This window comes from Pocillopora damicornis, chromosome 2 (genome assembly GCF_964200805.1).
Source record: "Pocillopora damicornis chromosome 2, jaPocDami1.2, whole genome shotgun sequence".
Lineage (NCBI taxonomy): Eukaryota > Metazoa > Cnidaria > Anthozoa > Scleractinia > Pocilloporidae > Pocillopora > Pocillopora damicornis.
In genome coordinates, this window is record NC_142671.1 from 21,965,060 (window position 1) to 21,985,060 (window position 20,001).

At 35.8% G+C, this 20,001-nt stretch overlaps 3 protein-coding genes across 4 annotated transcripts; 2 read left to right on the top strand and 1 right to left on the bottom strand.

The window, feature by feature from the left end:
* The first annotated feature begins 26 nt into the window (after nt 1-26).
* Nucleotides 27-9,156, top strand: LOC113668996 (isocitrate dehydrogenase [NAD] subunit beta, mitochondrial). 2 transcript variants are annotated; one of them, XM_027184985.2, is made up of 13 exons: nt 27-131; nt 1,579-1,724; nt 2,395-2,436; nt 3,187-3,263; nt 3,729-3,792; nt 4,124-4,186; nt 4,344-4,413; nt 6,120-6,253; nt 6,718-6,820; nt 7,312-7,458; nt 8,017-8,111; nt 8,421-8,481; nt 8,796-9,156. In XM_027184985.2, exons 1-13 carry the CDS (start codon nt 72-74, stop codon nt 8,868-8,870), a joined length of 1,137 nt encoding a protein of 378 aa, XP_027040786.2. In that variant the 5' UTR covers nt 27-71; the 3' UTR covers nt 8,871-9,156. The 2 variants fall into 2 exon arrangements, with proteins under 2 accessions (XP_027040786.2, XP_027040785.2); XM_027184984.2 differs by having other exon boundaries at nt 43-134.
* Nucleotides 9,157-9,703: 547 nt separating this feature from the next.
* Nucleotides 9,704-15,243, bottom strand: LOC113668998 (ADP-ribosylation factor-like protein 3). Its single transcript, XM_027184987.2, has 8 exons — nt 15,152-15,243; nt 14,943-15,086; nt 14,808-14,868; nt 14,584-14,639; nt 14,362-14,412; nt 14,042-14,140; nt 12,297-12,383; nt 9,704-11,410 (listed from the first exon to the last, which is right to left on the bottom strand). The coding sequence occupies exons 1-8, from the start codon at nt 15,152-15,154 to the stop codon at nt 11,360-11,362; spliced, it is 552 nt and encodes a 183-aa protein (XP_027040788.2). The 5' UTR covers nt 15,155-15,243; the 3' UTR covers nt 9,704-11,359.
* A 51-nt stretch (nt 15,244-15,294) lies between these two features.
* Nucleotides 15,295-18,473, top strand: LOC113669006 (uncharacterized). Its single transcript, XM_089194248.1, has 3 exons — nt 15,295-15,554; nt 16,549-16,776; nt 17,243-18,473. Exons 1-3 carry the CDS (start codon nt 15,351-15,353, stop codon nt 17,501-17,503), a joined length of 693 nt encoding a protein of 230 aa, XP_089050374.1. The 5' UTR covers nt 15,295-15,350; the 3' UTR covers nt 17,504-18,473.
* The last annotated feature ends 1,528 nt before the right edge of the window (nt 18,474-20,001 follow it).

Here is a 20,001-nt window from a genome sequence, read left to right on the forward strand (position 1 = left end):
CAAGGCACCTCATCAGCGGTTGTATTTTAGTCCATGTAATACTAACGGAATTTCACGGAAAACGTATCAACATGGCGGCTATGAAGTTGTCCCGTTTCACAAGCCGGATTTTGTTGACACGGAGTTTTCAGGTGGTATGCAGTTCCGAAAAATATTTAATTTTATTTCAAATAGATCAAAATCAAATTAAGATCTCATTTTGAATTTGCACGATCGTAAAAATGGCTTGTCTGAAATCTGCTGAAATGTACAGCATCAAAGCTGGGAAAACTGAATATCAACATCAAATGTTACATGATGAGATCATACCGCCATCTGTTGTGTGTTTCCCCTGCAAAGCTATAGAGTATTTAAATCATATTCTCCTTTTTGACCCAGGTAGAGAATGGGTCGAAAGAAACAGCTTTTTTCCCAGGTTATGTATCTTGTCAATATTGTGCTCTTGACCGTTTCACACTCAAGATCTCATCAGTAATTCTCCTTACTGTTTCCCTTACAATTATCATGATGTTAGTTCGGCGAATTTGGTTTTGGATTAACTTTCAACCTCCTTGTTGATATTTTTCCCTTCTTATCACTTGTCTGCTTGATATGATATTATTACTTGTGAGGAGAAATTCTGTCTCAATTGGTCACTCATGGGAGTTAAAGGGTTAACTAATCTATTTGATTGTATACCTGCCTGGAGAACAGTGATCCACTTCACCCATCATAATGCTCATCTTAGATGTACTTAACTGACAAAGGCAGACGTTTTTCTCTTTTAAGTTCATTTATTGAAGTGGTTCCTAATTAGTTAACAAAATAATTCAACTCACCCTGACCACATTAATGTAGTCTGAGGAGGGTTTGTATCCCTCCAATTTTTCTAACCAGGTCAGAATAATATTATGATTAGATCAGTTTTTCTATGATTGTGGGTATTATCAATATTTTACCATTAGAAACCAAGCCTAAATTGTGTGTAATGGATAAATCAGTCCTGGTTTCAGGGTATTAGGGATTATTAAACATTATTTTGTGGCCAATAGCCAGTCTTACCTCAAGTGTTTGAAACAAAACTTGCTCTAAAAAATGGTGGGACATGTTAAGATAGTTTTCTGTAATTTGCATGGAAATCAGCGGCAGTTTGTATGTTTGGTTAACCCTTTGACCCTTTAGAGTGACTAGAATATAATTTCTTCTTACAATATCACCTCTGAATCACACATCAAGGTCATGAGATTAAAAGAAATGATCACTGACTATAGAAGCTCTTGATTGTTGAACAAATTCCTCCATGTCAGCACCTTAGGAAATGTATAGAGAAAAGAATGGAGAATATGCAAACTGATGTTGGGGCTTAAAGGGTTGACACTGAGAAGGAAGGAAACTTCTTAATATTCTAGCTTTGTTGGCAAAATCACATGAACACCCAGTGCCCCGGTATAGGAAGGATTGAGTCTTGGGCTACTGGGAAAATCATTATATCGATGTGACATGTGATTTAAGATAAAGTAAATGGAGAAATGGTCATCAGTTTTAATTTTAAGTGTGGGTATACATTTGTGTAATCTTGAAGTTTTTTTTTCTTATTAGCTTCTTCCAGCTGCCTGGTGTAAGACAAGATCATTTAGCAATGCATCTGAGCCACTCACACAAGCTCAAGGCCGATACATGGTGACACTGATCCCAGGGGATGGAGTTGGACCTGAACTTGTATACAGTGTAAAAAGAATCTTCAGGTAACATCCCTAAGGAAAATAATTAAGTCTAAAATGCTTCAGAGAATATTCCAATTTAATTCAGAAATACATTTTCCTCTTTTACATGTATTAATAAGCACAACGTCATTTTTCTTAGTCCAAAAGAACATAAAAAACATAGCTTTCATTCAGCCATCTTAACTGATCAAGCTCTGCACTAAAGAATGTCTTATATGACAAAATGATCACATAGAAGAATTGCCAGATAAATCTATAAAACCTTGACTATCAAAAGATGTGTTTGTGACTTTTTTATTACCATAACTCCCATCAAACCTTTTTTTCCATTTACCAATAACAAGAAGAATTTAAACCAGTTCTTTAATCCAGTTACAAAGCTTGTAAGCCTTTTTTCAATGGGAATGCAGTGGACAATTCTGATCCTTCTTCCCTGCTGCTTGAGTAACCAGTCAAAATTCAAGATTCATTTCATCATTCCATTCCCATTGATCCAGCCCTTTGACAAATAAAGTTTATTTAGTAGGTAATTTTCATTGTAAAGTCTGTGTAATCATTTCAATAAAAGCTAGAATTAACATGATCATGGTTTACCTTTTCTCTTAGAGTTAAAATAGGGGTCAAGTTAATATTGTTAAATTGTTTAACCCAGGCCCATACTTATTTTATATTACATTCTGCCTTTCTTTAGTGCTGCTGGAGCTCCTGTGGACTGGGATGAAATTCCAGTTAGGTAAGACATGTCAGTCACATAACTTTAAAATAAGGCTATTTTTCGTAATACCATCTTGCAGGTTAAAAGAAGATTTCTTTGGTATATCATCATTCAGACTTATTTCCCATAAACTTTGTTATAATAATTGTAGGCAACACAGTAGCCCTATAGTTAGTACACTGAACTTCGTGTTGAGGTGTCTGTTTTTGAGACTCGGCCAGGTTCTACCTTTGTGTTGTGTTCTTTGGCAATACACAGTGCCTATCTCCACCAGGGAGTATAAATGGGATATACCACTTTGCTTGAGTACAGACTTTTTTCATGTTATAATTATAGTTATACTGCTAATCAAAACTGTGAAAAAAAATCTTGGATGTGATTGGTTATCACCAGCCCAATTTGAGCATCATGCTTGTAAATGGCCAGTTTAATAGGACAGTTAACATGTCATGCCTGTGTAATTGGAGAGAACATGTCATGTGTGCATGCTGTTGTTTTGAATTTTGCAGAGTTACTTTTGCTATTTTTTATGAAAACATCTAGTTTATGTCTTAAATTTTGTCGTAGTTTTGATTAGTTGGTAACAGGACTTTGTTTCATCCATTTCTGTCTGTTTTCATACTCATGACTAACAAATTGGACTCCCCCTTTGTGGTGATCCAACTTTTCTTGTCACTTGTATGATTACAGACTGAATTGGACTCCACATGGTCCTATAACCATTATTAATATTATCAGCAATTGTGACTTTAATTGCTCTCTTGTCAGTGATATGAGTTATGGTAGCAGATACACACTGGATGATGTCGTCCAATCAATGAAGAAAACTGGAGTAGGTTTAAAAGGTAAGAGTAAATAATCAAGTACCTCACACTTTTACCTCAATTTTTTTTCTTTAAAATTTGTATAACTTTGCTGTATTGTTGACTTTTGTCTTGTGCTCTATGCCTTTTTTTTAATACATGTTGTTTCCTGGAGCTGTTGCAATCAATTTCTTTCATTAAATTTTCTTTTTTACCAAGTGTAGTTAGGTCTCAGATAAGAATTTTTAATTTTATTCAACAGTGCTTGTCTTTTCTGGTGTTTGTTTGTGATTTTTTTTACTGTCTGTCCAGTGGTTTGAACAAGTACATCATGTGATTGTGCTGTACATCAAACAGATTTGTTTGGCAAAGCCTTGCGATCAGCATTGTTTGAAAGTTTCCTTTTAAATAGCAATATCAATGTCATCAAGGTGGTTAGTCCTTTTAGTTTATAATTATTATGGTAATTATCTTAAATTTGAGTTGATATGGCTGTTGTTTCTCCAGGAGCACTGACCACACCATCAAGTATCTCAAGTCAAGATCACTTGTCTCTCAATCAAAAAATGAAGTAAGTTACTGACAGAGTTGTAGTCATCAAGTGATACATGTACACTGAACACCTGATAGGAAAAGAGTTGCTAAAACTCAGTCATCATCAGCAGGGCAGTTGTTATCTTTTGAGGCAGGTATAGCATAGATACATCCACCTGTTACATTTCCATGTCATTGTGTAATCACTTGTTACCCAGAGGGAATTGGCCCATAGCACTTGTTAAATGATTCAAGTTATAATAAAGTAAATCAAATGAGATTAAAGAGCTTTCCTAGGACTGCCTGTCATAACAAGTAACTTTTTCCTACAAATTATGATTTACTGTCTGAATATTTTTTCCTTGCAGAACAGAACTGGACTTGTTTGCAAATGTTGTTCATTGTAAAAGCCTCCCGGGGTACAAAACCAGGTAGTTATTGACTGATAACCTGAATATTGTTTTTTTTTTCATTTTAGATGTCTCATTTTATTCCCTTTAACAGCTTTTCCAGTGGTAGTGTCAGTGTATATCTTAATTTCATACTGTCATTCTAGTAACTAATTGCATGTGTGGTTGTGTTACCCAGGCACACTGATATAGATATGATAATCATTAGAGAACAAACAGAAGGAGAATACACAAGTTTGGAACATGAGGTCTGTATAGATGACATCGCCATTGACAGCATTTTGCTTTTTTATCATTTGAAACAAATAGATTTTATTCAGCTGTGGGTCTGTACAGTCAGGGTTCTCAGTAGAATTTTGTACAGCCGTTGCTTTGGTAGTTACAGGCGTAACCCTAATATACATGCCCTTTGGGCGTGTAACTTGGGCCCATAGGGCCCAAGCTGCTAGGGGGGTCCGGGGGCATGCTCCCCCGGGAAATTTTTTATTTAAGATGCTCAGAAATGCTTTTTCCTTCATTTTGGGGGCATATTTTCTCACTTTCTCCAAACAAGTTTAAGTACATTTTGTAATCTGTTCACTGGCTTTGAACTACGGAAAGTTGAAATTATCTCTTATCAAACTGAAAACTACACTGCAATATTCAATGAAATATTAACCTGCAATAACAATGCTTTGCTTTCTGAGTTAATGGCATTCATTTTATACAAAAATAATTATTAGGTAACCAGTCCTCTCCAAATGGGGGCACCCACTTACAAAAACTAATTCTCAAGGCCACACTGACCCAGTAACTGCTATATATCTAAATGAGAAAGAGTATAAGATAGCGCAAATATTTGTTAATGAATGAATCGGCCATGTTTTTGCACGTGGAAAGACGACATCTGCGAGAGGCCTGGGTTCAAATTTACAAATTCAATATGGCGGCCATATTCAACGTTGCGGAGACGTGAAGCGATTGTTCGGTTATTCTATGGTCTGCAAAAAGGCTATTCACTTTGACAACTAAAACCGAAGAAAGGTACATTGCGAAAGCAACTAACAGTCAATAGTTTACCCAGCAATTTACTCAAAAAGCCGTTCTTTTATTTGCATTTGATAGACGAATTGATCTACTGGTTGAAGCACTTTGACAGCCGTAACACTTACCTGTGACACCCGTGACAGGTGTTACGGGTTACGGGTTCAACTGAGAACCCTGACAGTAATAACTCATAGAGGATGTTAAAGTGTGATAAGACTGTCAGTGACACACTTGGCTGCACCTCATGTGCTTCTCTTTTATTCCCACAACATTTGACATGATCTGTGATCTATTGCTAAACAGAATTACAGTAACATGGAGTCTATTTGTTGAGCATGTTCATGTAAAAATGATGAATTTACCAATATGATTTTGATAATAACTCAAATGTGAGTAAAATAAGAACTGTTACCATATGTCCTTGAATAAGTGCCCAGGTGCTTCTTTAAGATCTAGGCTAAAAGGAGGGGCACTTATTGAAAGGAGGACACTTAATTGTGGGGAGGCACTTTGTAAATAAAGTGGCAATAGAAACAGGTATACCTTAGATCCCACTAATTGAGAAAGTGAGGGTAGAGAGGGTAGGGGGCATTTATTCAAGGGGGACAATCGCTAGAGTGTGGTACTTATTCAAGGAAATACAGTTAGTAGATAATATATCCAGCAGTTACAGTTTGTTGATAGGCAATGAAAGATTGAAAATGATGATGAAACCTAGGTGTAATTATTTTTGTTTTGTCTGTGTTAAGAGGTGGTTTGAATGTTTGAATCATTTTATTTGTTAAGTTTAAATGTCCAAGATTTTGTGTAATTTTTTAAAGGCCCCAATGAAACCACTCAAGCAAGTGGGCTGAAATAATATGATTACAATCATTATTATGATGATTATTTTCATTCATTGTAAGTTTTTCCCTACTTTTTATCGCAGAGTGTACCAGGAGTAGTTGAAATGATTAAGGTTATAACCAAGAAGAAATCTGAAAGGATTGCCAAGTTTGCTTTTGATTATGCAACGAAGCACAAACGACAGAAAGTCACTGCTGTTCACAAGGCAAACATCATGTAAGCTGAGTAAACAAATAAACAATTTACAAATGTAAGAGCACTGGTTATTAAAAGAGCTAAGAGGTGTAATACATTTTTCACTGTATAGCAAAATGCCACCATCTTATCATTACAGAGTGAACTTCATGGGATAGAATGCAGATATTTGGTGTATAACAGTACTTATCAATGAATATATCCAAGAGAATTAAAATCCAAAGTAAATGAAATATTCAGATGACTGTGATTGAGATCAATCTGTTCTTTGCATCAGACATCTGGTCATATAATTTGTTAATGTACCCTGGAACTTAGTGAGATGAAATTGTAAATTTTGATGGATAATTAGACAGTTTCTCTGGACATCTTTAATGTTGATTTTCATTTAGAGCTGCTTGACTTGACTCTAATCATTTTAAAAGATTTTGTGAAATTTCTTTTCAGTCTTTTTTCCCCTGTTTGTTTTTCTTTTGTTACACCAGGAAGCAGGGTGATGGATTATTTCTGAAAACTTGTGAAGAAGTTTCCAAACTGTACCCCAAGATAAAGTTTGAAGGAATGATAGTAGACAACACTTGCATGCAGGTATGCAAAAAAAAAGGTATTATCCTGTTACTAATTTTAGCCTCAGGGGTGGATCAAGAGGAGATGTGCAGGGAATGCACCCCCTCCCCCTCAGATCACCTATGGATTTCTTATATAACTAGTACTGTGGAAAAAAAAGAGAAAAAAACCAGTGTGATTTATTGATGTTGAAGTAAAACATGAGACAAGGTTAAAGAATTTGAGTTAAATGTCAAATTACCAATTTGACATGGAAGTTTTGAGTATTAGCACTTCTTTTTGCTGTAGTAGACGTCAGTTACCTCATTCCTTAGCAATACACCCTTTCCTAAGAAAAATCCTGGATCTGCCTGAGCCTTACGTTCACAATAAATAAGTATGGACATCACACCGTGATCAGGGCTTCAGTGATGGCCAAAGGCTATTGAAGTGTTTCTCAAGGGGTGCTAAAAATATTCCCTGGTCTTCTCATAATAATAAATATTTGTTTTCATTTGTAATTTCATCTTCAGCTTGTTGCCAAGCCAGGCCAATTTGATGTGATGGTATTGCCAAACTTGTACGGCAGTATTGTGGACAATGTTGGGGCAGCATTGGTGGGTGGTGCAGGAGTCGTGCCTGGAAAAAGTCTTGGAAGTAACTTTGCCATTTTTGAGCCTGTGAGTATTTCTTGCAGTAAATTAATTAAAACATTAAAAAAAACTCAAGTAGAAAAAAAACTAAACCATGTTTTATAAAAAATGAAGTTATTAAATTATTTTTCAATGGTTAAATATATGGTATGCACAGATGTAAAGTTGTTTATTTTTTTTGACTCTCTAAGAAGGCAGGGAAAATTACAAGAAATAAACCAAATTTCTGAATGTATCATAATGCTGACCATTATTTTTATTTAGTATTCGCCAAAAAAAGAGGTTTTTTTTGTCTTTTTTGGTTGCAATCAGTATTTGGCTTGTGTGAATGAATGGCTATCAACTTGATAGTTAATTTAATTGTTTTAGTCAAGACATTCCTGCTTCATTTTGGTAGTCTATACATTCTCTGTTGTAAACTGGTCAAACAGGAACAATACAGTTTATCACAGTCACATAAATAATACAACACTGTTAATAGTGTAATCATTACATGAAATCTTACTTAAAATTTATAATTTAAGGCAAGAAATAAGGAATTAATTTTTGTTCTTCTTTTGATTTTCCTCAAATATTTTCTGATAGGGAGCTCGCCATACATACGCTGGAGTGGCAGGTAGAAACATTGCAAACCCAACTGCTATGATTTTGGCAAGTGTTGATATGCTGGATCATATGAAGTAAGTTTCTTATTATCCATCTTTTGGACTTTGAAAAACCCACAAACCATCAGATATAGTTGGTTGCTGTAGTAAACTGATTTATTTGCAAGAATATCTGATTCATTGTTTCTGCAGGAAGCTTTTCTACAGAGAAGAAGCACACTTGTATGCTCACATTTACCTTAAAATAAAAGAACTTTGTGAAGGATCAAGTCTTATATGCAAGAGAACAACCAAACATTTGAAATCCTTCTTTGAAATATCACATCAGCCAAAAATGAATCCAATTTCTTTAATTGAACAGTTGTTCCATGTCTTGTTTTTCAGTCTTGGATCTTACGCTAAAATGATCAAGGATGGTCTAGAGAAGACAATTGCTGAAGGACAGGTATGATTTACTTGGAATCATTGCTAACACAATCTTTTTACTTGTATATGACTGGTCTAGGAACTTCACATGACAGGATACTGGGAAATTCAATCAACTGTTTTTGCATATGTGTGATTGGTGTGAACTCATCACATGATTAAATATGACCCAGCTAAGAATGAGGAATATCTAGGGATATACCTAAGTGTTAATCCCCAATTTTCAAACCCTATGTCTACAAAAATGAAAGCATTCATTGAAAATTTACCCAATATAAGAGTGCATTTTGCTATTGTTACAGAAGAAATTAAATATTTCTCTCTTACTTTTAGTTAACCATGGACATGGGTGGCAGTGCAAGTACCTCAGACTTTGTTCAGGCCATCATTGGTAATATGTACTCCTAGGAAATGTTACAAAAGTATCAATGCCATTGCCAAAAAAAAAAAAAGGATTCAATGATTTGTAAATTTTTGTTATAATTGCAATGATTTGATGGAATTGCAATCTGGATTACTACAGGACATTAAAGTTGGGCAAAGTTGCTCTGTAAAAGAATGTTCTGTGGAGTACTAGGTAATTATTTTTCATGAAAATATGAGTTGCCAGTTCATTTGGAGGCTTTCTGTATATAATATAGTTATAGTAAACACAAATTTACAGATTTGAAAATAAAGAATGCGACTAAAATTATGTTCAGGTGTGTTACTGTTTGGTTCACCTGTCTGAGTTTTGAGTTAAATTTCTGTGAGACTAAGTCATAAATTTGGTCAACCCGAAGTAACTGTTGGAGAATGGAGGGGCAACACCAGGAGGGTACAATTGAACTGAAGGGGAACATGAAAAATATTAACAAAGATAAGATTCCCTGACCATGATTATCAAAACTTTGATAGAATAAGTTTTTTAAGGTGCACTGAGCATAACATGGTGCCTTCTCAAAGGGACATTTTTTGAAAAGCTAAAAATTTGTCAAGAGATAGATGTGTTGACACTTGAGCCAACCAGGAATTATTTGTTTTCTGATGATTGATATAATATTTCCTGTTGTTAGTAAGAGTTTTCAAAGAGGTATTCATTCCACATTGCAATTAAGATTATGATTTTTTGTTAGTTCTAAAGATTTGATTTCAACTTCCTGCATTCAACTTAAATGTTTTGCCCTCATTCTCAGATTCAACTATTTGAGTTGAATTGATTGATGTAGAATTTTTACATCTACATAAACACATTTTACTTCTTGGAAACAACTATCTTGATTCTTTATTTATTGGTATTTATTTGTGCAAAACTTGAAACAGTAATCAATTCCAAATACAAGATCAAATAACACATGGCTACAAAAAAATAATTATTAAACACAACTATAAAGAGATTGTACACTAGATATATAACAAGGATTCACCAAAAAATGTATAGGAACCTTCCAAAAAAAAGAACAGTAAAGAAATCATTTGCATTTAAAAGTACACAGTGTATATGCCCTGAAGTGGGTAAAATCCCTTTTCCCTTCAACTCTCAAGATCTAATTGTAAATTCTCCCCTCTAGCTGATAAACATTTGCTTGTAAATTAGTTACGAGAATATGGTGTTAGATAGACAATAGCTCCTACACAATGAGTTTGTGCATTCTCAATACCTGTTTGCCAGAAAATGTTTGTATACTATTGGGAGAAGTAACATGTTTATCACCTATTAGAGTTGAGGGTTAATTACAGGGATGACCCCTCAGGGTTAATCATTATTTATTTGTTTTTTTTTTTTTGCCACATATCTCTTTGTCAATAGGATTTAGTGTTTCACTAGCTATGTATTACATTTTCTGTCAGTTGAGAAAGCTAATAACCCCTGCAAGATGCTGGGAGAACACTTTTGGCTTATGATTTGCCTTTGGTCTTGAGTAAGGTCTATTGCTTTCATGAAATAGTTGTAGATTATTAAAAAAAAATTAACATCCATTTATGATAACAATAACAATTTAATGATAACTGGACAACTTGAGGCACAGTAATTAAGCTAATAGTTAATTATTGCATTTAAAGCAACTAAACCTGCAAAGCCAGCACCTTGGTGCTAAGGTAGGAGCTGCAAGTCCGCAAGATCAGACCACTAAAACCTCTTGAGTGATTTGCAACTTTTGTCACAACACCGATAGGAGCCCACTTTCAGGCTAATACCTGACTAACAAGATTTTAAGCAACCAATAACAATAATAACTTAACAATACATTCCCTACAAGACACTGACATTGTTTCATTACACAAGAATGTAACACTCACAGTGTTCTCCTATTCAGGCTATAACCATTGAAATTCACCACCTGTAGTAACTCTTGTACTGCCCAAAACTCTTTGGAGTTCTTGAAAATTCAACAGTTAAAGGATCGCTCTACTGGTTTGAATATTTATGTTACCTGTCATGCTTGAAATAAGAGAGATAAATGACTAACTTCACATTCTCCAATAATACATGTCAACTTTTGAACAAAATACACCTATGATACAGTGAAACTTAAACAGATTAGCCATGATTTACAGCCTGAGATGTTTAACTTAAAAACTAAATAATACAGGCTGTATAATGCATAATTATGGTGCTACAAAAATCAGATGAGCCACAACTTTTCTTTTTTTTGTTAGAATTCTTTTCCATTAACATATACTTAAAAGCAGGACTTCCATCTCTGTCTATTGTGTTTATCTAAGCTAGAGGTACTGGTGAGCTAGCAAGCTGGTGAGAAACACACACGCAATCTGCACCCTTATAAGATATGGCATGCAATAAAGAGTGATAAATTGTATGACTGGTGATTTGACATGAAAACTGATTGGCTTATTTTGTACATAAAAAGAAAGCACTAGAGGTGAGTAAAATGTATTACATATAAACTAAAAATTTATTTCTTCGAAACACTTGAAATATTCTTCAATGCCCATTCCAATCCTTCCTGAAAAACACAAATTAATGAACAATTACAATTAACTTCACTTTCGCTGGTATCCTCACCCATTAAAAACTCTGACTATTGAAGTAGGCAAGAACAAACCGCAATACAAAGTTGGGGCAAACTTTTTTAAAACAAAAGAGTGATTATTAGTATCTACTAAAACAGTGGATGACAGAGAGGACATGCCCTGACTGGCTACTCAAACCCTTAATATCCTTGGCTATTTACCTTTCAGAAACTCTTGAGTTTTGCACTACCTTTGTTGCAAGAACCAAAGAGTTATAATCATCTTTTTGTGCTATATTAGCTTTCTATTTTTGTATATACTTAAACAACTATTCAACTCAGAGACCTTGGCTAGAGTTAATTATTTACCTCCCTGCTTTGCGGCTTAGTAAATATCGGTAGCCACTTCCATTTAGGTGGATAGTTGTTAATTATTCTTAATTACCGACAACTATCAATATGGGCTATGAGAATGCTGTGCATAAGGTATTACATAAATGCACAAGAAAAATTTAGGGAGATGTTTGTGATGACATAAACACATTCAGAGCAATAGAGAGAGGAGTAATGCTTTCAGTGTAAACAGTTTTTGACTCAAGATTGGCTAGGAGAGATTTTGTTGATCACCAGTATGAAACTGAGTAGGAAGGCTTAAGCATAGGCCCTTTGCCGTGATAATGAAATTGTACACAAGATGTTCATGTTTTAAATGATCAAGGTATAGTAGTTTTCAGTTGACACATGTATATTGTCAGGCAATACACAAACTTGTTAATTTATTCCTCATGTTAAGAAAACAAACAAGTTAGAGTCATTGGGTCAAACACTACAAAGACAAGACAATGGTAAACAACTTTGCAAGTCAGAAGAGTATACAAACCTTAATACCCTCCCCTCTTTTTGCTGAGCATGCTTGAATCTGCCATTTTCTGTCTTTTATTGTGTGAAGGCTTAATTTATCTGATATCTGTACAAAGTAACAGTTTACAAAAGAAATTGTGTGATTGTTTTATAGCAGAATAGTGTTGAAATACCTTGATGCTCACCATAATAAAATACAAATTAGACAATCAAATAAACAGTAAGAGGATGGTGGCTTAGTGGTAAGCATGCATGCTGTATTCTGGATTGATTTACGCCAAAGCTGGGTCAATATGATGTGTTTTTTGAGAGACAAGATAAATGTACACCTTCAGCAAAAGTTTTCCACAATTTCAGTAACCCTTGAATCCACCAAGTAGGTGGCTGGCCTTCATAGTATGACCCCTCAAGGGTCAAGGTTTTTAAAAAGTATGTTTAAAAGTATGAAGGTACATGAATGCCACAAGTCAGAATCACCCTGGAAAATATAATAAGAATAATTTCTATCTAGTGATTTTGGAAGGGGCATCTTTTTTTCCTGAGGGTAGAATTCTCTACTGAAGGATGTTCACAGGGCATGAAATTGTACCTAATACAGGCACCACCAATGCTACTAAATTTTTCACTTTGGCGACCAAATCCTCAAAATCAGTCACCAAATTGGTGACTAGAATGCTTCATCAGATAAAGTGAATTAAAAAGATTTGCAAAGATAAATCCATGGCAAACTTCCTTGTTAAGTTTATGTCCAAAATGCAGCACATGCATCTCAATCGATGACTAGATGCAATCTTTGGTTCAGGTGAGCTTGAATGTTGTATATCATCCATCCTAGTGTCCTCTTTGTAGCACATTAAAGATCTTTTTCCTAACGTAATTTTGGAGGGTCTATCTAGAATGCTGATTGCGTAGGGTTTTTTTTTCCAACGATATTTTCAAAAAAAGATCCCCATAATTTTGTTAATATTTCTGAGAAAAAAAGTGCATAGACAGGAGAAAATTCCTGTTAGCTTTAAGTGAGTAATCATTTTTAGGAACTAAACAAATGTATATTCCGATGAAATAATTGATACATTGTTTTTTCCCCTCAGATCCAGTGAGCATTGGACAAAAATAATAATATTAATAATGATCTTAGAATGAGAAAGATGGGAAGTTTTGAGCTCAGTAAAGAAATAGAGTAATATGTTTTTTGTCTTGTCAAGAGCATGGGTCAAACTTCTGAGTCACCAAAAGTCATATACAAACTTCATAATGTTGGCCTCACTAGCCATAGAGTCTCTGTGGATCAGTGGTAGAGCACTGGAGCACAGAATCCGAAGGTCTGAGGTTCAATTCCTCATGGGGATTTAAATTTTTTTCTTTATCCCATGCTAGTGACAAGACAAAAAAAATCTTTCTCTATTTCCTTGTCGAGCTCAAAACTTCCTATCTTTCTTATTCTATTTACAAACATGACACCATTGACGTTGCCGATCCTTGCTGTATGCAGGATGTGTGTCATATAGGAACTTTGTACTGGACCTTGCTCACCACAGAGTCTCTGTGGATTAGTGGTAGAGCAACAGAGTGCAGCATCTGAAGGTCTGAGTTTTGATTCCTCATGGGGACTCACAATTTTTTCTTTGTCCCATGGTCAAGACAACATCATTCTCAATAATGATCTTCTTATCTTTCAACATCTTGGGGATTAGTCCGTAGTGTTAACTTGTCCTTCAAGGAATATGAGTACCGGAAATTAATGTAAAGTAAGTTATTAGTTACCTCATCTGGAGGTTGAGCTCCCAAAAGATCCTGTTTATTAGCAAAAACAAGCATAGGTACACCAGATAGTTTCTCCTCAGAGAGCAGCTCTTCTAGTTCCTAAAGAAAAAGATATTGTACCATCTAAAAAGAATTACCATATAAATTAACTTTATTATCAAATTCTGTGCCTACTGTCAAACAGGAGGTACCACAACATTGAACATTACAAGCTTGAGAACAAACAAGTGAAGATTACCAATGTCTAAGAGACTTGCATGACAGAATTTACGCAATATTTATAATTTAAAGAGTGGCAATAAGTAGTATGCAATACTTACAATACCATTTTCCTCTATTCTCTTACGATCTCCGCTATCTATAACATAAACCTGAGGAAAAATGGAAAGCACAGCAAGTGGGTATTAAACCAAGCACTGGCAGATATTTAAGCAAACAAATTCGCTGGAAATATCCTAAAAACATAGGACTGAAGTGTTAATTTCGGAAGTTATTATTGCTGATTTTGGTGAATTGTCTAATGACTGTCAATCAATACCTACCAGAACGTCAACGTGTTCGTAATAATTTTTCCAATACGGACGAATGGCTTTTTGACCTAATAAAAGAAGACAAATAATGCAAAACTTGTCCTTTAAGCCGATAGTTCTCAAACATCAAAATAATTGAGTACACGAATACTCTCAAATAATAAGATTACTCAACAGGACATTGTTTGAAAACACTATGATTTTTTTGCACGTAATAACAGCAAAGCTACGCTTACCTCCTATATCCCATACGTTTAACTTAAAACCTTGGGCTTGGACACTTTTAATGTTAAATCCCTGAAAAGGAAACACATTTAATTAGGGCGTTATTTCTCGCCTTCATCGTCGACGAAAAGAGGCACATAACATACCTGCGTTGGGGTGATCTGAGTTATTTCTTCATGAGAAAGCTGCTTCAAAATCGTAGTTTTGCCGGCATTGTCCAAACCAAGGAAAAGAATCCTCAATTCCTTACTTGCATTTGACTTTAGACTTCGCAGAAGCGATAGCAAACCCTGCAAAAATTATTGTTAGCTACTAAGCCTCAAGTAAGGAACGATTTTGAGGATCATTTACTAACCATTCTGCGCGAAGATCACGAAAGTTGCCCAGAACGCACTGTATACTGTGTAGCAACTAAAGTCGGGGCTGCTAAGCGTGACGTCATGGGATGAAGATCGTCTTGGAGAAAAACTGGGCACAAACCGAAAATGCAGCGGTCAAACCAAAGTTCACAACCTTTGTCATGTAACACGGACAACAGAGGGCCAAGCCAAAGAATGGCGATTCGCATGGTAGGAAGAGGTCTGAGGTATTTAAAGTCGCCTCCTTTGTTTCAGGGGAAATCGTTGGCTGAAAAATTTGTCGCTGCAGTGGGGAATAGGAACATGAGCCAAGAGAAGCCGATCAGCCGCTTCCCTGTTCCGAATATGGATACATTGCCTGAGGACATGCAGGAGAGAATGAAAGAGATAGAGGAGAAGGTAGGTGAATAACCATGGTCATTAGATCGTGTAGAGGTGAAATTGCTATTACAAAAAATTTAAGCCTAACCCGGCGGAAGAACACGGGGCGTTCCTTGATAAAAGAAAACAACACCAAAACAATAGATTACCTTTGGGTCATAGGTATTTTTCTTGAGGAATACACAGTAAAATGTGGTGGATGGTGTCTTATCCAGCTCCAAAAATTGTCCACCTTCACGGCCACCGGGCCAGAAGAGCAGATGTAAGTTTATATTATTGAGTTTTTTGAAGATAGGTGTGAGTGCAGGTTTGGAAAGTCATAGAAGGGTTATGGTTTAGGTCACGGTTTTTAGCCTCCATACACCTGCTCCATTTTGCATAAGACTTTGTGTGGCTACCTTGACCAAACTAAAGGGGAGGCCAAGTAAACGACCTATGAGGGCCAAGGAAATGTATTCTTAATACATGGAGTAATCGGATTAACTCATTCACTCTCAGAGGTGACCTGGAACTACTTTCTCCTTACAATAACAATACACCACAAGCAGGTAGGTGATAAGAGTGGAGAAAAACATCAACAAGGGGATTATTTTTGACCTAACAATAATTTCTCAGAAGCCATGTTGTGGGAAATGTAGGGCAGACAGTAAGGAGAATTACTATTCTTGGGGGTAAAGGGTTAAAGCAAATATGATAATGTGTAAAAACAGGACAAAGCTAATTGTGTTTATGGCAATTTCCAGCAGCCTGAGAAGCAGTTCTAGTCGCAAGGTAATCATAAGGGGCAGATCCAAGAAGTTTTATTGGATTCCAAAATCACTTCTCCAGTAACCTACACCCTAATGATTGGACACTGTCAATAAACAAGGTTAGCACAATAGAGTGTATTAACCTTAAACTTAAAACCTGTTTGAGAAATAGAGAAGAAAACAAGCTGTTATTTATCTTATTCCTTTAGGCATGTCTGTTACCAGAAATGAAACTGTATATTTTGCATTTCTTTACTTTCTAGGGTGGTTTTTTACCAAATGTTTTCAAAGTTCTTGCTCATCGACCAGATGAATTCCGAGCTTTTTTTATGTATTATGATGCTCTGATGCTAAAAGAAGGAAACCTTACCAAAGCAGAAAAAGAAATGATTGTAGTTGCAACAAGTTCAGCAAACAGCTGTATGTATTGTATTGTGGCTCATGGTGCCCTGTTGAGAATCTACTCAAAAAATCCTCTGCTAGGAGATCAGGTAAAATCACTTAATACCTAAAGGGCTTTCTTAAGAATTCCATAGCTTATCTTATTGCAAATTATTTAGTACATGTACATATGTACTTAACAATTATTCCACAAGTGGGTAATAGATATGAGATGGTAAATAGCATGCAGTGCTGAGTTGGCATGCAGCACTGCTTTATCAAAATTTATTGAAAATTGGAGTATTTGGAGCCTTTTTTCAGCTCTGCAACAGTTGGGGCAAAGCATTTCCACATGAGGTGACTCCAAATTTTTAGCTGATAGTCTGGTTGAGTGAATTAATTAGAGCACTAGAATTGTAATATCTGGAGTTAAAAATTTGAAAAATTTGATAAATTTTGATTAATTATTATAACAAATGTTTTCATTTAGACTGCTATTGAGTCCACTACTATTTTGGGAGTGTCAATAATAGTTGTTTTTATTTTGATTAATTTTTTTATTTGTGGTTTCTATAGATAACAGCCAACTGGCACAGTGCTGACCTCACAGAAAGAGAAAAGGCTATAATTCAGTTTGCAATGCGTGTTTGTAGATCAGAAACAATAGAAGATGAACATATAGCAGCTCTTGAAAAGTATGGCTTGAACACTGAAGATGCTTGGGATGTTGGTGCTATTGCTGGACTGTTTGCATTGTCAAATAGAATGGCTCATTTAACCAACATGCGACCAAATGAGGAGTTTTATTCAATGGGTAGGGTAAAGAAAGAAAAATAGAAATCTCATGTGATAATATTGCAATTATGATGTGAGGAGGAATTTTGAATGAAATGGACCCCAGATAACTAAGGATAGACTTGCTTCTGTGCTTGTTAAGGAAGCCAAAGGTTATGAAAAAAGTCAGTAAAAAGGCATTGGCGATGGGAAATTTTATGTCAGATGTGTAATTTTTTTTCTTTGTGAACAGCTAATATCTTGAATTTGTACAAAAGCTTACCACCATTCATCATCTATGAAATCTTAACATGAAATAAAGAAGATCTGACAGGCTTGGACCATGTGTATTGCTGGTTTTTTCCATCATGAAGCAACATGGACTATCTTGATTCCTTCTGAATGAGAAGCTAGTCAGTTGCAGGTAGATTCCTAGCATTTCATGTGCCGTAAAATTGTCAGGAATTAGCACTTTGGCCACAAAATGCCTGTAATGGGATAAGGAAAATACTTAAGTATGGGGGAGAATTTTTTCCTTTTGAAAAGGAATATCATTTCCCTGTAGTTTTCAAATCAGAGTGCTCGTCTACTTGTCATGAAATTTTTTATGGCTTAGATATTCAATTTTTGATAAGTTAAAATGGCTCTGAACCCTCCAGAAAGATTTTGTAAACCTCTGCAGACATTTCTTTTATACCCCTTTAAACCCTTTACACCCCAACATCAGTATTCATATTCTCCATACTCTTCTCTGTATTTTTCCTTTGGTACCGAAAAGGAGAATTTGATTATCAAGTTAAAGAATCCTTGGTTGGTGATTATTATCTTCATTCTCGTGATTTTTATGAACATTTCAGTAGTATTACTGTTAGGAGAATTAAGATGCTGGTAACTTTTAGGGTTTAGAGGGTTCCCAAAAAACACCAAATCGTGAAAGTATCGATCAAGCAAAGGTGTGATGTAAAATTTGTAACGAAAAGTTTTTGGTACGGGCTTCCACAAGGCTGTTATTAAAATTAGAAATGTGAACGCCCTTTTTGAGTCGTCTCTTTTACGAAACCTGTAAGGACAAATGGACGTCTGACTGAAACAAAACCGTCATCGCAGTTTCATATTGTTTCTCAGCTGATTATAGAGATACTCGCGCTCTGATTGGTCGAGGATTGTGTGAAGTCTCGCTACAATCACCTAACGCGAAGTGTTTAAACTTCAAATGAATGAAGGGGTAAGTTTCTAAAGAAACTGTGGTGCTGCGTCGGTGGGAGAGTATAGCAGGTAATTTAGTGTTAACAACTGGGTTGAAAACGTAAATTAGCCACCGTAAAGAGTAAAAAAGCTGACGTTTCGAGCGTTAGCCCTTCGTCAGAGCGATTAGAGGAATTGTGGGTTGTGTATGGATTTAGATGTAGAAAGTGGAGCTACGCCATTGGTGGGAATATGGTGACGAAAAAACAGGAATAAATTAGTTGAATGAAAAGCGCTCGTTGATTCCGTGGGGATTAAGGGTGCCGATTTGAAATATAAATTTTTGTTCTAGTGTTTTACGGCTTTCCGAACTGCCTAGATGTAAGGAAAGGCCGCAAACTGCCATATGCTGTTTAGAATGATAAGGAAGATTAAAGTGTCTAGCGACTGGCTTGGATGCGTCCTTGTCATTTATTTCCACATCGCAAAGGTGTTCTCGGAATCGGTCACCCAGTCGTCTTCCTGTCTCGCCGATGTATAACTTATTGCAATAGGTGCAAGTTATGCAGTAAATAACATTGGCGGAGGTACAAGTAAAGTGATCAATGATCTTAATGGATCTTTTGGGTCCCGATATTTTCTCTACGTTGTGAATGAAAGGACAAGTTTTGCATCGTGAGCGAGCGCATTTAAAAGTTCCAGATTGGTCATTGGTTTGAAATGAACTCCTGACTAAAAAGTTGCCTATGTTTTTGTCACGTTTGAATGAAATAAGTGGGGGTTGCGAAAAGATAGTGCCAGTCTCTGAATCGTTTTGGAGTAATTAAAAATTTTTAAGAATGATAGATTTAACTGCGTGGTTGTGAGGGTGAAATGTAAGAGTAAATGGAATGCGATCCGTGTTCTCCTTCTCGGCCGTTTGTAGTGCTGCCTGTCGATCGATTTGTTGGGCACGGTGGTAGCCCGCTTGAACGACAGAAACAGGATAGCCGCGTTTATCGAAAAACTGGCACATTGCCTCTGATTTTTCGGAAAAATCAGAGTCGTCACTACATAAACGACGAAGTCTGAGTATGGAGTTCTTGACGTGTGATGGATGTGAGGATGAATACAACAAGTAACTATGTGAATCTGTAGGTTTGTAGTAAACACTAGTAAATAAGCCGTTGCCTTCAATTGAAATTTTGATGTCTAGAAAAGCCAAAGAATTGTCGGAAATTTCCCAGGTATATTTAAGAGCCGGATGAAAGGAATTGACGGCGGTTATAAATTGAGTGAGGGTAAAATTTCCGCACAGCCCCATACTACATTATGCATTCAGTTCTTGGAAAGAGAAAACAATGACAAAAACAATAGATTGCCATTGGGAAAACAGA

Bases quoted from the DNA above. Each gene is read 5' to 3' on its own strand.
- LOC113668996 (XM_027184984.2), top strand. From the start codon at position 72: ATGGCGGCTATGAAGTTGTCCCGTTTCACAAGCCGGATTTTGTTGACA. The intron at 3,264-3,728 runs GTAAGAGTAAAT...TTGTTTCTCCAG, and splicing joins AACTGGAGTAGGTTTAAAAG to GAGCACTGACCACACCATCA. The intron at 4,187-4,343 runs GTAGTTATTGAC...TGTGTTACCCAG, and splicing joins CTCCCGGGGTACAAAACCAG to GCACACTGATATAGATATGA.
- LOC113668998 (XM_027184987.2), bottom strand. The intron at 12,384-14,041 runs GTAACTAATAAC...TACTTTGTACAG, and splicing joins GAGCTCAACCTCCAGATGAG to ATATCAGATAAATTAAGCCT. The intron at 11,411-12,296 runs GTTTGTATACTC...TGTGTTTTTCAG, and splicing joins AAAGAGGGGAGGGTATTAAG to GAAGGATTGGAATGGGCATT.
- LOC113669006 (XM_089194248.1), top strand. From the start codon at position 15,351: ATGGCGATTCGCATGGTAGGAAGAGGTCTGAGGTATTTAAAGTCGCCT. The intron at 15,555-16,548 runs GTAGGTGAATAA...TTTACTTTCTAG, and splicing joins TGAAAGAGATAGAGGAGAAG to GGTGGTTTTTTACCAAATGT. The intron at 16,777-17,242 runs GTAAAATCACTT...TGGTTTCTATAG, and splicing joins ATCCTCTGCTAGGAGATCAG to ATAACAGCCAACTGGCACAG.